We start from the raw sequence: 19,099 nt of genomic DNA, 5'->3' as shown, positions 1-19,099 counted from the left end.
TTCATACACATCCACACACTGATGGCACAGCCATCAGGAGCAATTTGGGGTTAAGTGTCTTGCCCAAGGACACATCGACATGTGGACTGGAGGGGCCGGAAATCGAACCACCGACCTTCCGATTAGTGGTGGACCCGTATTTCATAAGAGGTAGTCTCAGGGATCCCCGTCTTCTGATAAGATTTATAACTGTCTATACTGTAGCTTGGCAGTGTGAAACCTGTGAACGGAAAGTCTTTCTTATACATTCTCTCATTGGGCTAATGTCTAGTCAGTGAAATAATAGTGAAATTAACATATTCCCCTTTTTTCTGGGGACCCCTTGGAACCGCCTGAAAGACACCTGGCGGTCCCCGGACCCCAGGTTGAGAACTGCCGCTGTACAGAAACGCACACACACAAACACACACGCACATACACATATAGAGGCCTACCCAGAAGCATGGCGATGTTGAAAAGGGCCTGACCCCACAGGAAGACCTTTCCATCACGGCCAGAGTTGCTAGGGAAACGCTTCTGGCTTCCATGCTTGCTCTGCTCCGCCTCCACAAAGTCAGCCGGTACGTGGTAGTATTTGGGGATCACGGCGTGGCCTGGCATGAGACAAGGACTGTGAGAACAATGTGGGTGTGTGTAAGCAACTGACTGTTTCAAATCGGTAGAAACAGAAAATAAAACTAACAAGAACTTAACACATTGATTTGCTCAATAGTGATTCACCGATCGATGATAGGTATATTTTGGTTAGCCTGGCTCTAGATCTCTAAGTGGCTGCCCTCATCTACGATTTTTTTCAGTGATTCAAATAGGTCTGGTGTTGTGCTCATTGACATCTGTTCCTCCAGCTGGAAAACAACCAAACCAATCACAGCTTTGTAAACAAGATCACAAAGACAATTTGTGTGCCGGAGCTGGAAAAATAGCTAAATCAATAAAAAATAGCTACACAACAATTGCCTGAAAAATGGCGACAAGTGAGGCAGCTGCACCGGTTATTGTAAGTCGTTGTAACTCACATATATAACGACTTTTAAATTGACATATTTCTTCGACTGTTGTGAAAATGATAGTTGCTCCTAGCAACCACAGCCACAGCTCCTGAGCCTCACATGAGCACCATGTCAGACTGAATAATGTAGTGAATGTAGTGAAATTCAGTCTAATTATGATGTTTTGGCCACTTTGAGTGCATAATGGGTCTAAAGGTACAAGTAGTAGGAGTAGAAAAATTGACCGGGATGTGTACCTGTACAGTTTATGGCACCACCTTCAGCGGTCATTTTCTATACTCTGTGTTAACTGAAAAACTTTTTCCTTAGAGTGTGGTCTAATATGAATTTAACCTAATCCAAACCAGAAAACTGATGCAAACGACAACACAACTGTAGTTAATGTTGCCCATTCAAAACAGTGCAGCAACTTGTCTCCCAGAGCTGCACCCTGCATCAAAACAATGGGAGCCCATTACTCCTGGGAGGTCAGATGAACCTGCAGCAGAACAGACAATAGCAGCCTGTGATAGCTGCAAATACATTTGTGGGGTTTGACTTTTCATGGACCTTTATGGTGAAAGAGAGAAAAAAAATTGCACCTTTGTTATCCGTTAAACTCAGCCAATTAACTTCAGGAGTTTTGTTAATTCATACATAACCAGTACAAAGGCGCTGTGAAGACGTCCAGGGCAACTTAAGTTAGCTCTGTCTCACATCATTATTCTCTACACTCCAATTATTCCCATTCTATTATGAACGGACCAATAGAAACTAAAAACTCTTGACATCCCTATCATTTGACTGTCTCCCCTCACAGCAATGAGTGTAGGTTAATATGGAAGCCAGACTCTTTGCTCATGAGGAAAAGGCTGAGTTCACTTGAATGTAACGCCCCCGTGAGCCTCGGTCACAGTATGTGGTGTATGAATATGAATGATGGGATTTAATAAGAGACAGTTTTCATTGCTAGAGGGAGAAAGAACAGAGGCACACACAGAAAAAAAGCTCCGAGATGAGCCAGGTTGATGTGTCACATCAGATGAAGCTATTCATGTGTATGTTTGTGCACTTGTAATTTGTAATCTAGTGGTCACTGCATATTTGTGTGTGTGTATTCATGTGATTACTCACCCTCAAAAGACTGGAAGATGATGGGTTCAAGAAGATCCCGGTATTCTTTGACCTGAGCCTTATTTCCTCTGAATACGCCTGCAACACACACACACACACACACCATAACATCAAAAACAAAATGAGAGTTAATCTAATGTTACACAACATTCAACATCTACATGCTATACAAATGTATGCAATTCAGAGTCTCATGTACATGTAATGGTAAGGAGATATGCAGTAGAAGCTGTGTTTGCATACATCTTTGTGTGTGCATGTTGTGTGTTTACAATACATAGTCGTGTTCTGAAAACACTACATATGAGGGTCTAAAACTGCAACATGGACCTCTTAATCACCTAGTTTTTAGATGAGCTTGGTTCTTTGGTTGCGCTACAGCAAAATTAACTTTTTAAAAATTTACTTTGCTTTTAAATTTTGATGGAAATTTCCCACATTACAGCATGAGTTGTGTGATATAAAATGAGATGCATTAAACGTATTTACACTAATCTTTCAATACAATCAGTTACCTTAAACTAATTTTCTGACCACATGGAAGCAAGCTGTCCCCAAACAACACTGGAGCAAAAATAGCATTCATATAAACAAGTGTTTCTGGCCACCCGACAAAAACAAAGTTCTATATAATCACTCTTACTCTTTTAGCTCTACTTTTGGTCCCCACCACTCCTCCTGGATCATTAGCTGCAAGTCTTTAGCTGCTAAGAATTTAGCACTGTGTTCACCAGGTAGTTGGTAAGTTTATCTGTGTGTCATTTGGTGCTGTGTACAGTTTGACTTTAGTGCTTTTTTGTGAGAGTGAACCAAAACAGTAAAGTTTAAGGGGAATTGTAGAGTCAGGTGATCATTCTCTGTGGGTTTGTCGCTACGAGTGACCCCTTTCCCATTCGCAAATTAATTTGATCCATTGTTGATAAAAAATATTGATTATAGCAGCTTTAATGTTAAAGCACAGTTGTGTGCTTCACAAATAAGTACACAACTGTAAGTAAACAAAATAGTTTTAGGACATTTTATTTACTTTTGCTTTGTTTTCATTTCTACTGGCTTTGATTGTGTCTTAGTTTTCAATGTTTGGATCAATTTGATAGGTATCTTATGCTTTTTGGGCTTTTAAAAGACGGTTCCATAAACATGAACAGTTTGAAAGAGGTCTGAGATGGAATAACAAGGCATGAATCACAAAGTGTTTGTCAGTCATAAAAAAAGTCACTGGAGTATAAAATTTCATGAGGGGGATTAAATGATGCTTGAATTCATATTTTTTTTGTGGTGAAACTACTCGTTAGTTTATTTCTGACCATTTCCTTAGGTTCACCCACAAATTTCACACATCACAACCCTTTAAAAAAGTACTTCTAAGTCCTCTAAAACCTGGCAAACAAGAAAATGTAATTTCCTGTCAAATGCCCCAAGTCTGACTTCTATCTTTCCAATGACCCACTTGAGGCATCTTAACAGCAGCTATGGATAGAACAAGGCTTACCGTCAATCATCATGTAGATGAAAAATATGGGAAACTCGCACTCGATCCCATCAAAAAGCTGTAGAGAGACGGAGAGAGGAGGAATTACTGCTTTTCCATTTCAGAGAGAGGAGAAAGGCACAGGGACTTGAAAGCAGCGGATGGCTGAACTTTAGTAGCACTGAATATGGAACAGCATGGCACAGGGAAAATAGCAGACATGACATTGTGAATGAAAACTGACAGAACGGAGAGGAATAATGATAATGCTTCCTCTGAAGGTCATTTTCTTAAAGTCAGAGTTGTGCTGATTGGATATTTGAAGGTCTGAGATGTCAGAAAGTTTATGATACAACAACAAATACAAATACATGAGGCACATTGAGAGGAAAGTTAGCTCAGTGGACCACCACTATATGGTAACTGGTTGTGGCTCTGCACTTAAAGCATTTTAACAAAATATGTTAAGAGACTCACAAGTAGAATAAATAAAAACAAATTATGTAGAAAAACTGCAAAGAAAAACACACCTGTAGTTAATATTAAGTAGGCTAAATAGGCTTAATAATAATTTAGCTGTTGAATTCAGGCTCACAGGTTGATCTGCTTTGCTTTTACACCACATACAAACCACATCAGACCACCGCCAGACCAAGACCCTCCTTTTCAGGCAGATTCAGTCCAGATGTTAAGTCAGCTCATTGACAGCTTTAACACAAGGTTTGTTTGAACTGAACCAAACATGCCTTTGTAAGGTGTTGGGCCACCGTGAGCAACCAGAACAGCTTCAAAGCTCTTTGACAAAGATTCTCCATGAGTGTGTGGAACTCTAGTGGAGGGATCAACACCATTCTTCCAAAAAACATTCCTTCATTTGGTGATTTGACAATGCTCTAAAATCTCCATGGGTGTTCAAATGGATTGAGATCTGGTGACTGTCAAGACCATAACATATGATTCACATCATTTTCACACTCATCAATACATTCAGTGACCCCTCATGACCTGTATGGAAACATCTGCATATGTTATGTATCTCTCTGTGAATTAAACCTCTCCCTCATAAACACTTCATGTGTGTCATTGACATTGACTGCAACTGATTGACTGACTGATCAATCTGAAAGAGTAACTGATGTGTGTATACATGACTGTGAAAGTGCCAGCATGTGGCAGCAGCTGGAAAAATCTTCCAGAACAAACACTTGGATTGACATGAGCACCATCACTTGTTGGATTATTCACTGACTCTTACTCAGCCAGAAATCCTATTATGGATCACACACCAAACCGTCTTAAGTAATTTGGTGACACGTCACAAGTAGGGAGGACAGTCGAGTGAATCAAAGCCTTATTAATTCCAATAATTCAATTTCAGCTTGTTTGTGCTCGCCTAAAAAGGATCAACACAAACACAAAGTGAAAATGTTAGCACCTCTGTCCTTGCAGAATAATTATTCTGTTAGTCTCCAAGTGTATGTAAATCATCAAGGTCAGCATGTAAAAAGATCAAACAGCTGCACATTTATTAGCCTAAGATCCATTGTTACAAAATGTGTGTGTGTGTGTGTGTGTGTGTGTGTGTGTGTGTGTGTGGATTTTAGCCCATGTAACTATAAATGTCATTAGCCCTCACTATCTTTGTCCCTCATCTTTTTCAATAATCTCCACGCTGATGGAAGATGACAGAGATTACGTTCTAATGCAATAACAAATGGCTGTTAGAGCTGGCACACACACACACACACACACACACAAATACATACATACAGGAGCAGAATAACAATCACCAAGCAGTGACTCTACTGTCTGTGTTGAATGTGCTTCTTTAAATGTTTAATGCCTGCACTCTGTGATTATGCAGGTATGCATGGCTTCAAACTGTGTGTTTCAGCAGAGATAAGAAGCAACAGCAGCTATCAGGTAGTGAGAGGAGGATGAGAGAGAAAGTGTAAAATGGCAGGAAGGAAGGTGCATAAAGAGATACAGAAGCAGAGGAAGGTTTATTTAGAGGGAGGGAGCGAGTTTAAGAGAGAAAGGGAGAGCTGAGGCAGTCACCCAATGAGGCCTGTGCTTTTTGGCCCGTTGAGGCTGTAAACAGCCAGGGATCCCTGGTGTTTTGTGCTTGAGCAGCTCGACTGATTGGTAAAACTGTCTATCACACAGGCTGCTGCTCTCTGTCAATGGTAAACAGACATGGAGCACAGACGTCTGCCCTGCTGTGAATTCTCTCTTAAACACCAACAACAACTTCACTTGATGTCTTCTGCAGGGAGACCTAGTCTACCTGTGACTTCTTTTTCACCAGACAGAACTCATACTGTGTCAGACACTCCCCTGGCATTTCATTATTCGGTGTGCTGGCTTATCACTCAAAGGAGGTAACATTTTACTTATTCCTTCACGTTTATGATGTTATTCCCACATTGCACCTTTAAAACTTGTGAGTGCATCTTCACTATATTGAAAATTCAGCAGCTTCTTTTAATATTCATTACTAAGAAATAGTAATCTTGTGGTAAAATTTACTGCATTGTGTAATAAGTTACCAACTGGCACAGTTTCCTCTCATATAAATGGATTCTTTTCACTTGCAGTATTTGCTGATGCAGTGGCAAGTATATTACTGTTAGTAGATGGAAGGGAAATTGCAGCAGAAGCAATCATGAGTTTAAATTATGAAACTTAACTGGCATCAGTGTCTTTCTCAGTAAATTTTTCTGCCTACTGGTGGAACTGAGGGAAGGTTGGAGCCTGAAGGAACCAACGCATTAAATAATGTTTGACTAATGCTTAGCCTTAGAGTCTTTGTATTGTATTAGCTGCAAGATTAAAGAGAGCTAATTTCAAAGTATCAAGTGATTCAAAGTTGGTGTGCTCGCCCCCTTGTGTGCAAGGACTTGCAACATACCGAGCAAGGACTCAACTTCCGCTTTCAGTGCCTTTTCTTTGTTTTCAGCACCAAGGCTGCACCTGTCTCAAGTTTCTAACAATCCTGTAAATAACAGGACCATCAAATGCAATCTCATATTGTGAAAGGGATATTATCTCAAACATTTTTCACAGCCACATAGCAGCTGTGAGAGCTCTGAGCAGCAATCTGTCGAGTCCAGTTTAAGTACATGAAAACAGGTCACTGCTGGCCACAAGGCCTTCAAATCATGGCAGAACTCTAGCTATTTTAAAGACAAATATTTCAAGCTATGTGTATTGCAAATGATTTAGTGTTTTCCTTGTAAATGTCAATTAATTCCAGTTACCAGGAGTCTTTTAGAAATATCATTAATAAACTATATTTACTGTATAAGTTGGGAGATGAAGAAGAATACAGGACAGCCTGAATCAAGACCTCAAATTTTGTTTAAACAATTCAAATAGAGCTGGTGTTGCTTTCATGAGAAACAAGCAAGCCTTTACTCTAGGTGGGACTACAGTAAGTTGGTGATATTATCAAAGATGTGTCACAAACTTTGATGACTTCAACCCTTTAGTGACCTTATTTTGAAAGCATAGTGTCACATCTTTTAACTTTTTCACTATATTATGTATTCTTCCATGAGGAGACACTCCAGTACTGCATCGCGAATCTGCAGTTGTACACTTCACACTTAAATTCATGAGGCCTCAACGCCATTTGTGTGACATTGAGGTGTGAAAGATCCACAGAGGTTTTAAACACTCCCTGGCAGTCAGTAGAACTCATGAGACCTCTTGAGAGAGTTAAATGTTTCCACACCAAACAGAAACTCCAGCTGATCTCTGTCGTTCTCTCAATCTACTTCCCTGACCTCATACTCTGGGAGGTTAGTTCTGCAGCTAATGCAATGATTTATTTAGCATTAAGTGTCCAGCCTCTGATGCACCCATTGTACGCTCACTGAGCTGATTCTGAAGTTTATGCATATGTCATTTCACCAGTATCACAAGGGATTTACAAAAGGACATTGAATGCACAGTCATACACATACATACATACTGTATGCGTGAGCACACACATTGACAGGAACTCGCTCATGCAAACTAAAAGACATGAAGATTTGGGGTGAAATATCTGGAGGATTTAAACACTTGAAATGGGAGAGGCTAAGTCACAGGCAGATCTCTTAGTATTATCATAAAAGGATAATACCTTTACAGGCTTATACATTTCAAAAACTTTTTAAATGTCACATTCAGGCACTTTCAAGTTGAACTTTTTAGGTTTTATGTGTTGCCAACAGCATATAAGATGATAATAATATCATAGTAAGCATGTTAGCATGCTGATGTTAGCATTTAGCTCAAAGCACTGCTGTGCCCAAGTAAAGCCTCACAGAGCCACTACTGTGGCTGTAGATTCTTATACCCCATTTACACCTGGCATTAAAATGCGATCTCTATCTGGATAAGGAAAAACATATGTTGATGCAAGGTGTAAATGCACTCAGAACGCATTGTGATCAGAATGTGATGGATCAGTCAGGCCGCATTTGGAGGTAGTCTGGCTCGCATTGTGATCAGTCAAGTGTAAATCTGTACAGCATGACTACATTCATTAGAAAAAAATCAACCCAGTAAGTTGAAAGGTCACTGGCTCTGCCTCTTTCTGGCAGGTACAAGTAGTAGCAGCAGCTAGAAGTTATCCCTTCCAACAAGTGATTCAGAAATGAATGACTTCCACCCGAAGCAGACCCTGACCTGGGATGCATCATGTTTGTTGACAAGTCCGCAAGCTCTGCCTATCTAATTTGCATATCAAGATCCAAACACAACTTGGCACAGCTGTGATAATAAGAGTGCATTTTAATACCAGGTGTAAATGCAAAGACACATTGATTGGTCATTATCCAGATAATGTTTTCAGATACAAATCACATCTTAATACCAGGTGTTAATGGGGCGTTAGTCTTATTGCTTAAATAACAATACCATCAACATGTTTTGTGGTGAAAAGCTACTGAGAACATTTCTCTTCAAACTTGATCTGCTAAAAGAGTGTAAAATGTTCTAAGTAGGAGGGACTGCTTCTCTCTAGTGGAGTTCCCCAAGGCTCTGTCCCGGATCCTCCACTGTTATCTATACTCTGTGTTTTCTATCTATATGCCCCTTTTTGAGGTATATTATCCACAGAAGCACTATTTATTTCAACTGTTATGCTGATGACACCCAGCTGTGTGTCTCACTACAAATCCTTTTGGCACAAGCATTACCTTCATTTCAGCAGGTTTGTAGTAGCGGCGATTCTCGTCTTCATTTGGGGTGCGGTAGCCATCACGGAGGAAACGCTTGAAGCCGTATTTGCCCCGCAGCTTGCGGACAATCTTGTCCAGTGTCTGAGTGTAGAGGGCGTCATCGTCCACCGCAAATGCTGGATAGCTGATGGTTGGAAGCAAGGCAGCATCTGTGTTCTGCCAGAAAGAAAAGAACATTGTTAAGACAACTTTAAAGCATTGTCTACAAATCTACAGTTTTTTCCCATCGAAATAAACCACTGTTCCACAATGACTCATTTTTTATTTCATTTTTTTGGCACATGACTCACAACAAGCTACAGATTTAGCTAAAACAGCAGTTTTAGACAAACACAAATCTATATGAACAAACTTAAATTCCATTCATCAGGCTCATAAAATGTATCAAAATAATTGAGGAAATAGAATAAAAAACTAACCACAATCACTTATAGTTACTGCATTAGTCTAAAGTCTGGGTGGCTTATACTATTTAGCTCAGACATCTTTATGGTCTATAGGATCATTTAGCAGACAGGTATAGAGTGAAAAAGAGTGAAAGCTTGTGGTTATCAACCACACACAAAAGTACCCTTATTTAAAATCATGAACTGCCAGACTAAAATTCAATTGGAACAATCATTAGGAATGAATATTGTTTAACCATTACAACTGGGCATCTAAAACTCTCATTTCAATTTTGTTTGGTTTACTCTATTAAGCAATGGAAGTGAAAGCACTTAGGCCCAAGCTTCACTGCAAACAGCTGTACTACAGTATTTAAGGTTTATTAGACAGAGTAGCTTCCAAAATTATTATTATTATTATTATTATTATTATTATTATTATTATTATTATAACACATATTCTGTGTGTTCTCTATGCAATTAAGTTTCTAATAACTGCAGTCACATGCTTTTTGACAGCTATGAACAGGTATGTCAGCCAGCTACAGGACTAACCACTGTTAGGTTTTGTACTGCTGTAATATTTTAAAATCTTCACAGATCTCTGCAGCTCATAGAGGAGCCAACTGCTGCTCTGTCTTTTCCAATCCCTTCTTATTCTTTGACTACTTGTTAAAACTCCAATCTACATGCACCTCAGTAGGTGCAGCTGAAATGGGATACCAGCTTGCAGAACACATTTGGTGCAGATATTGAATGTGTCTAACACTGAATATTGAATTCCAATCTTTTGCCATAGTATAAGAGGTATTGATATTATATTGATATTTTGGTTATCTTGACATCATTGTGCAATTGTGTTGGTCTCCCACTCCCAACTGCAGTCCTTCCTTCTCCTTAACATCAATCTCATACGGCTATAATGCCTCTCTGTTCGTCTAATTACACTCATTTCCTCACAAGCTGATGGCGGCTATTCTGCCTGACACATTCAGCACATAGAGAGAGATGTGATCATTTAAGTGTCTGCAGGCGGTGGAGTGGAGAGAAGGGGAATGATTTTGCTCCTGCTTTTTCAAACAAACTACATACCATTTGTTTTTTTCGCCTCTTTTCACCCCCTCTTTTTTTAGCTTTACCTCCCTCCAGGTCTGCAGCCACTTCTCACTTTCCCTATGTCTTGTCAACATTAAACCGTCAATAACACAAGTATGGGCAGTGTAATGACTGCACCATGAGGGAAATCTATTGTTGAATTATAGATATCCACTGACTTATTGATGTGAGTGTGTGGTTTGTTTGATGTGTGCAATTAACCTTTTAAAATTTTTGGCTTATGTGTTGCAGGCTTCTATGTCAGTATTTGATAGGTTGAGATTATGCATGCAGCTTCTCGGTCCAGACTCAAGTATCTCATCAAATATTGGATAGATTGTCATGAAATTCCTGTTCCACAGAGGATGAAGCCAAATCACTTTGATGATCCCCTGACTTTTTCTTTAGCGCCATCATGAGATTCACATTTTTGTTTTTAGCAAAATATCTCAGTAACTATTGGATGGATTGCCATGAAATTTAGGACAGATATCCATGGTTCCCAGAGGATACTAACAGCTCTGTGAGGCTGTCCTTTAGGCACAGTGGTGCTTTGAGCTACATGCTAACATCTGTATGCTAACATACTCACAATGACAATGCTGGACTGTGGATGTTTCGCAGGGATAATGTATACCAAGCCTACCATCTTAGTTCAGCAGGTTTCAATGCTAACATATGCTTATTTGCGCTAAACACATAGAGCAGGTGAGGCTGATGGGAATGTTATTACTTCTGTGGGTATTTCGACATAATCCAAAATATCTGACAAATCTAAATTTTGACCTGATGATGGTGGAGTTGTTGCAATTCATCCTGAGGGGAACATGAATGTCTGTATAAAATTTCATGACAATTCATCCATTAGTTGTTGGATAATTCACTTAAAACCAACAAAACGTCAACCTCATGGTGGCACTGGAGGAAAAGTGTGGCAATCACGAAAGCCATTGGGATACATCTCTCAAAACCACAAATGACTGGACCAAATTTTGTGCCAATCCATCAAGACAATGTTGAGATATTTTTCCCTGGATAAGTGAAAAAACCAACCAGCTGGTGATGCTAGATGAAAAGTCAGTGAATCGCCAAAGTCAGTAGGGTTCATCCTCTGGGACCACAATTGTCTTTACAAAATTTCATGGCAAAATGTCCACATTTGCATATTTTGATGCTTTTTTCTGCTTTTCACACCTGTCTGTATAATTTCTACCAGCTCTCTCTGCTAGTGTGGCTATTAAAAATATTGTAGTAGTCATTCACAGGGTGATTTTGGCAGATACATAGATAGATGATGGATGGACTCACATGGGAGCGAGACTCTCGGGGCAGTAGGGAGCAGAGGGTTTGCCTGTTTCTGTTGTGGGCGTCCAGATCCACAAATATCACTGACCATGAACAGCCCTGCAGAGGAATACACAAATACAGACAGCAATGTAGTCACAGCTGAATACAGGCTAAAAGTAGAATGTTTTGCATGTGCATACCTGTAAACATGAAAAAGATTCACAACAAGTCAATCAGAAAATACATTTGATGCATAATGGCTGAAACAACATGAGGCCCACTTTAAAGCCTCCACCATCACACCTCTGCACATCAAAACACACTCTTTCCCTGTTAAACCAGGGTGATATTTTTGGGTTGCACATTTATTTGAAGTACAGTGTGGGAGTGCTTGAACAACAGAGAGTCAAGAGTCATCCTATCGCTTAAAAATCCCCACATACAAAAATGAAACGCTGCTAAGTCAATGCAGTCTGTCCATCCAGTGCACTCGGGAGAGGGGCCAGTTTATGCTTTTACTTAACGCAAGTGATCAAACCATTTTTGGTTTTAAAAAGCTGGTCCGTTCCACTTCATCCATCCATCAGCAGCACTGACATAAAACCAACTGAGTCACTCCTCAACCTGCTAAGCAGTTTCTAATGTAAGTCAAATGCATTATGTATGAATATTACCAGAGTCTATTTTTTATCCTTCCTAAAACAGGTCCAGCCAGGGCTTTTAGTCAAATCAGCGAGCTTTCCTGTAGCAATTTGCATAGTGCAGTGGATTGTGGGCCACCAATGTACGCAGCTGTGTGACAAGTCAGTGAAATGGCCCTCTCAGGGAAACCTTTTCCAGTGTTATAGCAGCAGAGTGTAAGAAAACTGAGCATGTCAGACGAGTCAATTAGCCTAGGATGTTGCTCTCTTGGCTATGGCTTCATTCAAAGGGCTAATATTTTCTTTTCAATAAAATGGAACAATCCAGTATATATATTTTTTAAGCCTTTTATAGTTCCACTCTGAAAAAAGCAGTTTCTTAGTTCATTTGTGCACTACCAACAAAAAAACTGACATTTTTAAAAAATCATGAGCCACTATCAATTGGCTGAGATGTTCTTTTTTTAGATCAATAAATTCTAGAAAAACTGTCATATCGAAACAACAAAAAATCATATATTATGCTGTGCAGTCTTTGTAGAATTAGATCAGACTAGTTCATCTGAGTTTTGGTGCAACAGCTCAACAGCCTTTTGGTCAATGGATCCTCTTCTTGTAGTTTTCTGCAAACCATCGCTGACTTGTGTTCAAACACAAGAAAACTGAGTCTTCCTATTCGCTTCAATCTGGACACACCCTCACCATCCAAGCCCACAGATCAGAGTGACGTGGACAATGTCCACTACTGTTTATTGCGCTTTAATTAGTCTATTCAGAATCATAATTACTAATATTAACCTGGATTTACCTGATTACTGACTGTCCAGAAAATTACACCGCTTATATACTGATCATTTTGTCAAAATACAATGGAACAACATGAGATTTATCACACTGACAAAATATTAAATGTAATTTTATGAGAATATTCAGTTTTGTTAAAGAGTTGTTACCAATACTAATTTTACCATTAATGGACATCTCAATATGTTGGTTGAGCTTTTTTTGAATTATTATTCGAAATCCTAACATCTCTCTGCAGTCGGCCCTCTTAAAATAATCTACATCCAAGAAAAAATGAATAAATTAAAATCTTATTACATTTGAAAACTTCACCATTAATAGGCCACGTGCCAAGAGGGATTTTTCTGCTGCTAGCCACCTGAAAAGGTTCTGAAAACCACAGTGCAGCCTGGGGATGTTTTGGGGGCAAGAGATGCTTTGTCAGGTTGAGTTAAGTATGAGTTAGAACTATGTTCTAAAAAGATATCACAACTCAAAATGTGCTCTACCAAACAGTAGAGACAACCATTAAAAGAGAACTATTACCTGCAGTCATTCATACCTATAGGCAAACAACTGCCAAAAAAAAAAAATCTGTAAAAATTTCAAATATAAATTTTTATACTTCTGCATACTATGCCACTTACGCCTTCCAGCTACTCTAGGGAGTTAGCGTGCTTCCCTTTGTTATGAAAATGTGACTTCATAATATGAGTCAATTACAGGCCACCATAATCTATACCAGAAAACCATCATTGTGACTGCTACCATTAGGGGGTGCAAATAAACACTGACAGAATGTAGATTGCACAATAACCCTTTCAAAGACCCTATAATGACACAGTATAAATCAACTTGACACCATTTTCTGCTCTGGTATGAAGTGCAAGAATTGAATTCAAAGATTTATGTCAGGATGAAGTAAACTCTATTCCATAAAAAAGAAAAGAAAAAAAACATTGCTGGTTTGAGTTGGGCAAGTGTCCACTCCACTACATCCCTGCTCTTGACTGGGTGTGAATTAGGTGACAGTCCCGAGATAGAAAGTGGAACCTGTTAGGATTTGATTGTCCAGCCGTGTGTACACAGCTCTGTGAATTTAATGACTAGCTTTAAAGTTGGAGGATCCTCCTCTCGGTGAGATCAATTTTATCTACCAAGTTCAATTTGTCACACCTAGAAGCTGCTATCTTTGCATTCACTCTGAGACTCACGGAAGAATCTAAAGTTTACGAAACTGAGGGCTGCCTGTCCATTCATATAGCACAAAGGCGAAAAGTGACACACACCCACAAGTGTCTGCAGCCAGAGCGAAATGTGATAGCGGAGTTCAGAGTGTACTGAATGTTCTGGTTAAAGGGGCTGGGGGAGTAACGTTTGGTGCTGGAAGGATGAGAGTCAGCTGGGAAATCAAGATTGATAGAGATCATTAATAAGCAACTGGATGGCTTGTAGCGCTTCCATTCCCACAGAGGAACAAGAGACTGAATGAGACACACACACACACATTTACAGAAGCCCCACACAGCATGGATCATAAAGCAGCCACCTCTATAAATTGATTCTTTCAACAAGCTGCGCTCAATGACAAAATCCATGTCTAGGCCCAGTTAAACCCCTCATTTTGCAGCTGATCAGAAGAGAAACACAAACAGTGACTTTAATATACACTCAGCTTTCATCCTAACAGCCCAATAAGAGGATCAGAAAAACACTCCAAGTTCAGATGCGTTGGATGTCGTGAGAAGCCATCACTGGCTAACACCCGGGTGGAGAAAAGAAGAAGAAATGATACTAAGGGAGAAGGCTCGCCACAGTAAGTGGATGGCTTCTTTTTCCAATCCATTAGCAGGTGTAATGAATGTCCCTGCTTTTCCTTTCCTGCACACAAGCAAGAAGGAAAAAAAGAGAAACATATCCACTAATGGACATTGTAAAGCAGACTGGGCGATTCAGAAGGAAACGGGGAACAAACATCAAGTGTGGCCATCGATCAAAGTGTGTAGGAGAACAAACAACCTGCTGAGCTGAACACAAACATACTAAATGAAGCTCCTCATGGTCAAACATGCACTCGGAGAAATATCCTGTCTTCGATGACAGCGGCACTAATTATACTGATAATATCTACTTGTTAAGACAGCCGTGGCTTTACATATATTCCTCCACTCAGGCTGCTAATTCTTTGCGCAGGACAGTGGCACTGCAAACATCAAGCACATCTCGCTGATGTATGGAGCTGTAACAGGCCCCTGAAGATCTGAATCACAAACTAGGCTGCCTATCTATAATGCGATATTGCGTCATACGACACGTTTAGACAAGAAAGAGATACATGTGCGTCTTGGGACTCATACGAGGGAGAGAAAACGTGATTCGGGTAAATTATTCAACGTACCTGGTTTCCAAACAGGTTGAATCCATTGATGGCCTCCAGAGCAGCTTTAGCCAGGCCCACAGAGCTGTGAAGATATGAAATACTGAGCATCACATAAACACACATAAAGCAGATTTCACTGACATTGATGCATAATAGGGTAAAGTGGTCCTGTGACGAAGGTGGTGATAGGAACCATGAGTGTCTTTCAATTTTCAGAGGCTAAAAAATTTTTTTTTTTAAAAATAAAAAAAACTGAGGCATTCAGAATCCCACTTGAATCTTAAATGGCTATCTGTTCGGATTCAATAAAGCTGAAGGCTCCTGAGAGTGTGGCCTACTGTAGATAATGGATCTCTTAAAAAAAACATCTACTGAATTTCACACTGGCTGGCTACTGTGATTGCAATGCAGACTAAACGTGAATCAATTTCACTGTCATTTTGTTTCCCTTTCTACCCTGCCAAGATTTCCCTAGAAAAGAAAAGGATGGGAGGGGGGGCGGGGAGAGACCAGGAAACTCTGTGATGAGTGGCTGTAGATCTGCTGACATATCAAAATGAGTTCAATACCATTAGTGAAGCCTGAATCGTTGCTTAAAATACAGAGGATGGCTGGATAATACAAAATAGAGGTGGAATAGAGCTCTGCTGAAACCAGTTCTGTATAACGATCACACACACACAAGAACAGCCAGTGGCGTTCAGCAAAGCTGTCAGCACCTCGCAGAGATAGAGGAGATATGACGCTTTGTGGGAAAACATGAGGTTAAAAAATATACACCAGGAAGCAGGGCCAAAACAGCATGATGATGATGAAATAGTTTCAGCTGACAGTTGGAAAACAAAGATTCATATGATGAAAGTCTTACTGTATACTATGTTTTCCTTTCCTAACAGTGAATGTGTTTATATAAAGTGTATTAGTATATTCCAGTTGAGGTCATATTGGGTTAATTGCTTTATATGCTTTATCATTACATTTAAGAAATATTCTTGCATGCTTGGGTTAAAGCATTTATGTTGCTCAAAACAAAAGTCAGCAAGTTTAAGGTAATCTACTGATATACAGCCAGTACATTCGTATGCTATGTGGACATCACTACCCACATGCTTGTGTACTTTTGGTCTTGGACTGGTTTTTGTGGGCTGGAAATACACTTTGGGAAATACACCTGGCTGAGTGTGAGGTGAGGAGATTGATAGCAGTCTCTCATGTCTGTACAGTAAGTATGAAGCTACAACCAGAAGCTGGTTAGCGTAGCTTAGCATAAAGACTGGAGATAGGGTGAAACAGCAAGCCTGGCTCTGTCCAAAGGTAATAAATTCTGCCTACCAGCACCTCTAAAGCTCACTAATTAACACAATGCATCTCGTTACTGCGCCCAGCTGAGAAATTGTGCCACACATGATACCCTGTAATACGACATCATGTTTTTACACTTCGATTTTCAGTGCGGATTAAACAAACAAGATAAAACATGTTCATTAGTGAGCTTTAAAGGTGCTGAAAAAAGGATTTTGTTGGCTTGAACAGAGCCAGGCTAACTGTTTTCTAACCAGCTTAGCTGGTTAATTGGCTCAAGCTTTATATTCACTGTACATGAGAATGCTATCAATCTTCTCATCTAACTCCCTGCAAGAAAATGAATATTTGTATTTCCCAAAAGGGAATTAATTTTTAATTAAGGAAACTGTTAACGCTACAATGTACAGTGATGATGTTTCAGACAACAGTGAACTCTAAACTTTGTGGCACTTTGGGATGACTTTGAACTCTGACAGGCCTTAACACTCAACATCAGTGATCTCTCTAATGCTCTCGTAGCTGAATAAGATCAAATCCCTGAAGCCAGATTCCAAAATCCTTCCCAGACAAGTGGAGGCTGTTATAGCAGCATATTAACTTTTATTTTTCTGGAATGAGATGTTCACAAATGGCATGTGGGTGTAATGTTCTGATGTCTGCATACTTTTGGCCATGTACAATAATATGATACAACAACATTAAGTATAAGACAACACATTCAAACACATTCAGAATCTGATGATGCCAATATTTGCTGCTGTAAAATAATTATTTGACTATCACGAACGATGTTGAATTTTCATGAACATATGAGCTTGTTCCAGGTTTTTCTACAGTATTTGTAAAAAAGAATAACATTTAACTCACCACAACTTGAGATATTTCAAGATTAGATACGCTACTTTAAATACAACAGCTATAGTCTAACCATTTGACTGGGCGTGATGACAAACATGAGGCAAAAGCAAATAAATGAATCATTTGATTTGATATAGACAAATGAACATTCTGCCAACATGAACACATCCTTTCCTGTTCATTTCCACTGAGCTTTTTTCTGCCCACTGGCACTCTGGTAGCAGAAATGACTACTCAATTTGATCATTTACACAGATCTTGTTTACATGGAACCGTTTTGAATCTGCCCCTGCCACAGTTCTCTATTTGCATACAGCATGTTAATTGGTGTTGCATAACCACATGTATAATGCTGGCTGGCTAATTGTGGAAATCCACACTATGGCCATGAGGGGAGGAAACGCAAGAAGCGTGAGGCACAGTGCCTCTTCACTCCACTGAATTTTTTTTTTTTTTTCCCCAATTAACGATTTTATTGGCATAACAAACTTTACAAACATACATGTGACAACTATCTGGTGATAGGACAACCAGCAGTATTAATGTTGGAGCTTGTAGTATCCCATTGAATTTTTTATCTTTTCTTGAGGATATCTTGGCAAGCTGCTGCCAATAGCCTTGGACTGTTGGAGAAAGAAAAAAACATGCTCACCCAGAGATAAGCAACGGCAGAAATTGAGGATCTTTATCGAGATACTGAGGGAAAAGAGGGAAGCCAGGTCGACCTTGGATGATAAATCAGTTAGGAGCACGTAACAAAAACTCAACATAATCTGAGCTCATTATGGAAAGTACTAGTGTTCTGACATGTGGTCCAAAATCCTTATCTTCATAACAGATATCTTGATAATAATAATCTTAATACTTCAGACTGTTGCTCCACTACATTTTTCCTTAATACATGCTATTAGTTAATTGACAGATGTTATGTATTTGCTACCGTTTGCTGATTTAACATTTTCCATCTGTGAATATGTTACACTGACATTAAATCCATCTCTTCTGATGAAAACACTTGAGATTTTTTTTTTTCTAATTGAAGACCACACCTCCCGTGATTTCTGCCGCTTCATGTTGAAAAGAGGTCATTTCTGCTTGTTCCTCTCATACTTGGCGTTGCCTTATTTGATTAAAGTAGAAAGAAGAATGATTCATAAGCAGTGACATGGATTTGAAATATAATGTTAGAAAAGAGTCACCAGGATAAACCAGAATGTTTCTTTTGCAAGATTAATATATTTATTTATTTGACCTTCATTTAACCAACATGGTCTCTTGAAATTGATGCCTCTATTTTGAGATCCTTAGCCAGAACAACAACAGAATCAACATAAGCAGATAGAAGAGAGATGAGGAAAAGAGGGGAGAAAAACATAAGCAAATCCAAACATTACCATAACTGCACTTGTTCATTTGAGTCTTTTAAATATCAATGACCTATTTTTAAAAAAATCTTTAAAAAGTAATCTTATTTTAAGAAAACGGAGCTGCGCACATGAAGACTCTTCTTGCCCTCAGAAGCGAGGAGTCCTGATGCAT

The 19,099-nt window shown here is 39.4% G+C and overlaps 1 protein-coding gene across 3 annotated transcripts in view; it reads right to left on the bottom strand.

Moving 5' to 3' along the window:
- phkb (phosphorylase kinase, beta) overlaps nucleotides 1-19,099 on the bottom strand; it is a 111,853-nt gene that overhangs the window by 57,754 nt on the left and 35,000 nt on the right. For all 3 annotated transcript variants that reach the window (XM_067596030.1, XM_067596038.1, XM_067596046.1), the window contains 6 exons: nucleotides 15,416-15,479; nucleotides 11,615-11,710; nucleotides 8,784-8,981; nucleotides 3,616-3,673; nucleotides 2,124-2,201; nucleotides 435-593 (listed from right to left, as the gene is read on the bottom strand). In XM_067596030.1, the coding sequence (XP_067452131.1) occupies nucleotides 435-593; nucleotides 2,124-2,201; nucleotides 3,616-3,673; nucleotides 8,784-8,981; nucleotides 11,615-11,710; nucleotides 15,416-15,479 (653 nt within the window). The remainder of the gene's footprint in view (nucleotides 1-434; nucleotides 594-2,123; nucleotides 2,202-3,615; nucleotides 3,674-8,783; nucleotides 8,982-11,614; nucleotides 11,711-15,415; nucleotides 15,480-19,099) is intronic.

Source organism: Thunnus thynnus, chromosome 1, assembly GCF_963924715.1.
Source record: "Thunnus thynnus chromosome 1, fThuThy2.1, whole genome shotgun sequence".
Taxonomy (NCBI): Eukaryota; Metazoa; Chordata; class Actinopteri; order Scombriformes; family Scombridae; genus Thunnus; species Thunnus thynnus.
This window is presented reverse-complemented; position numbering and strand designations above follow the sequence as displayed.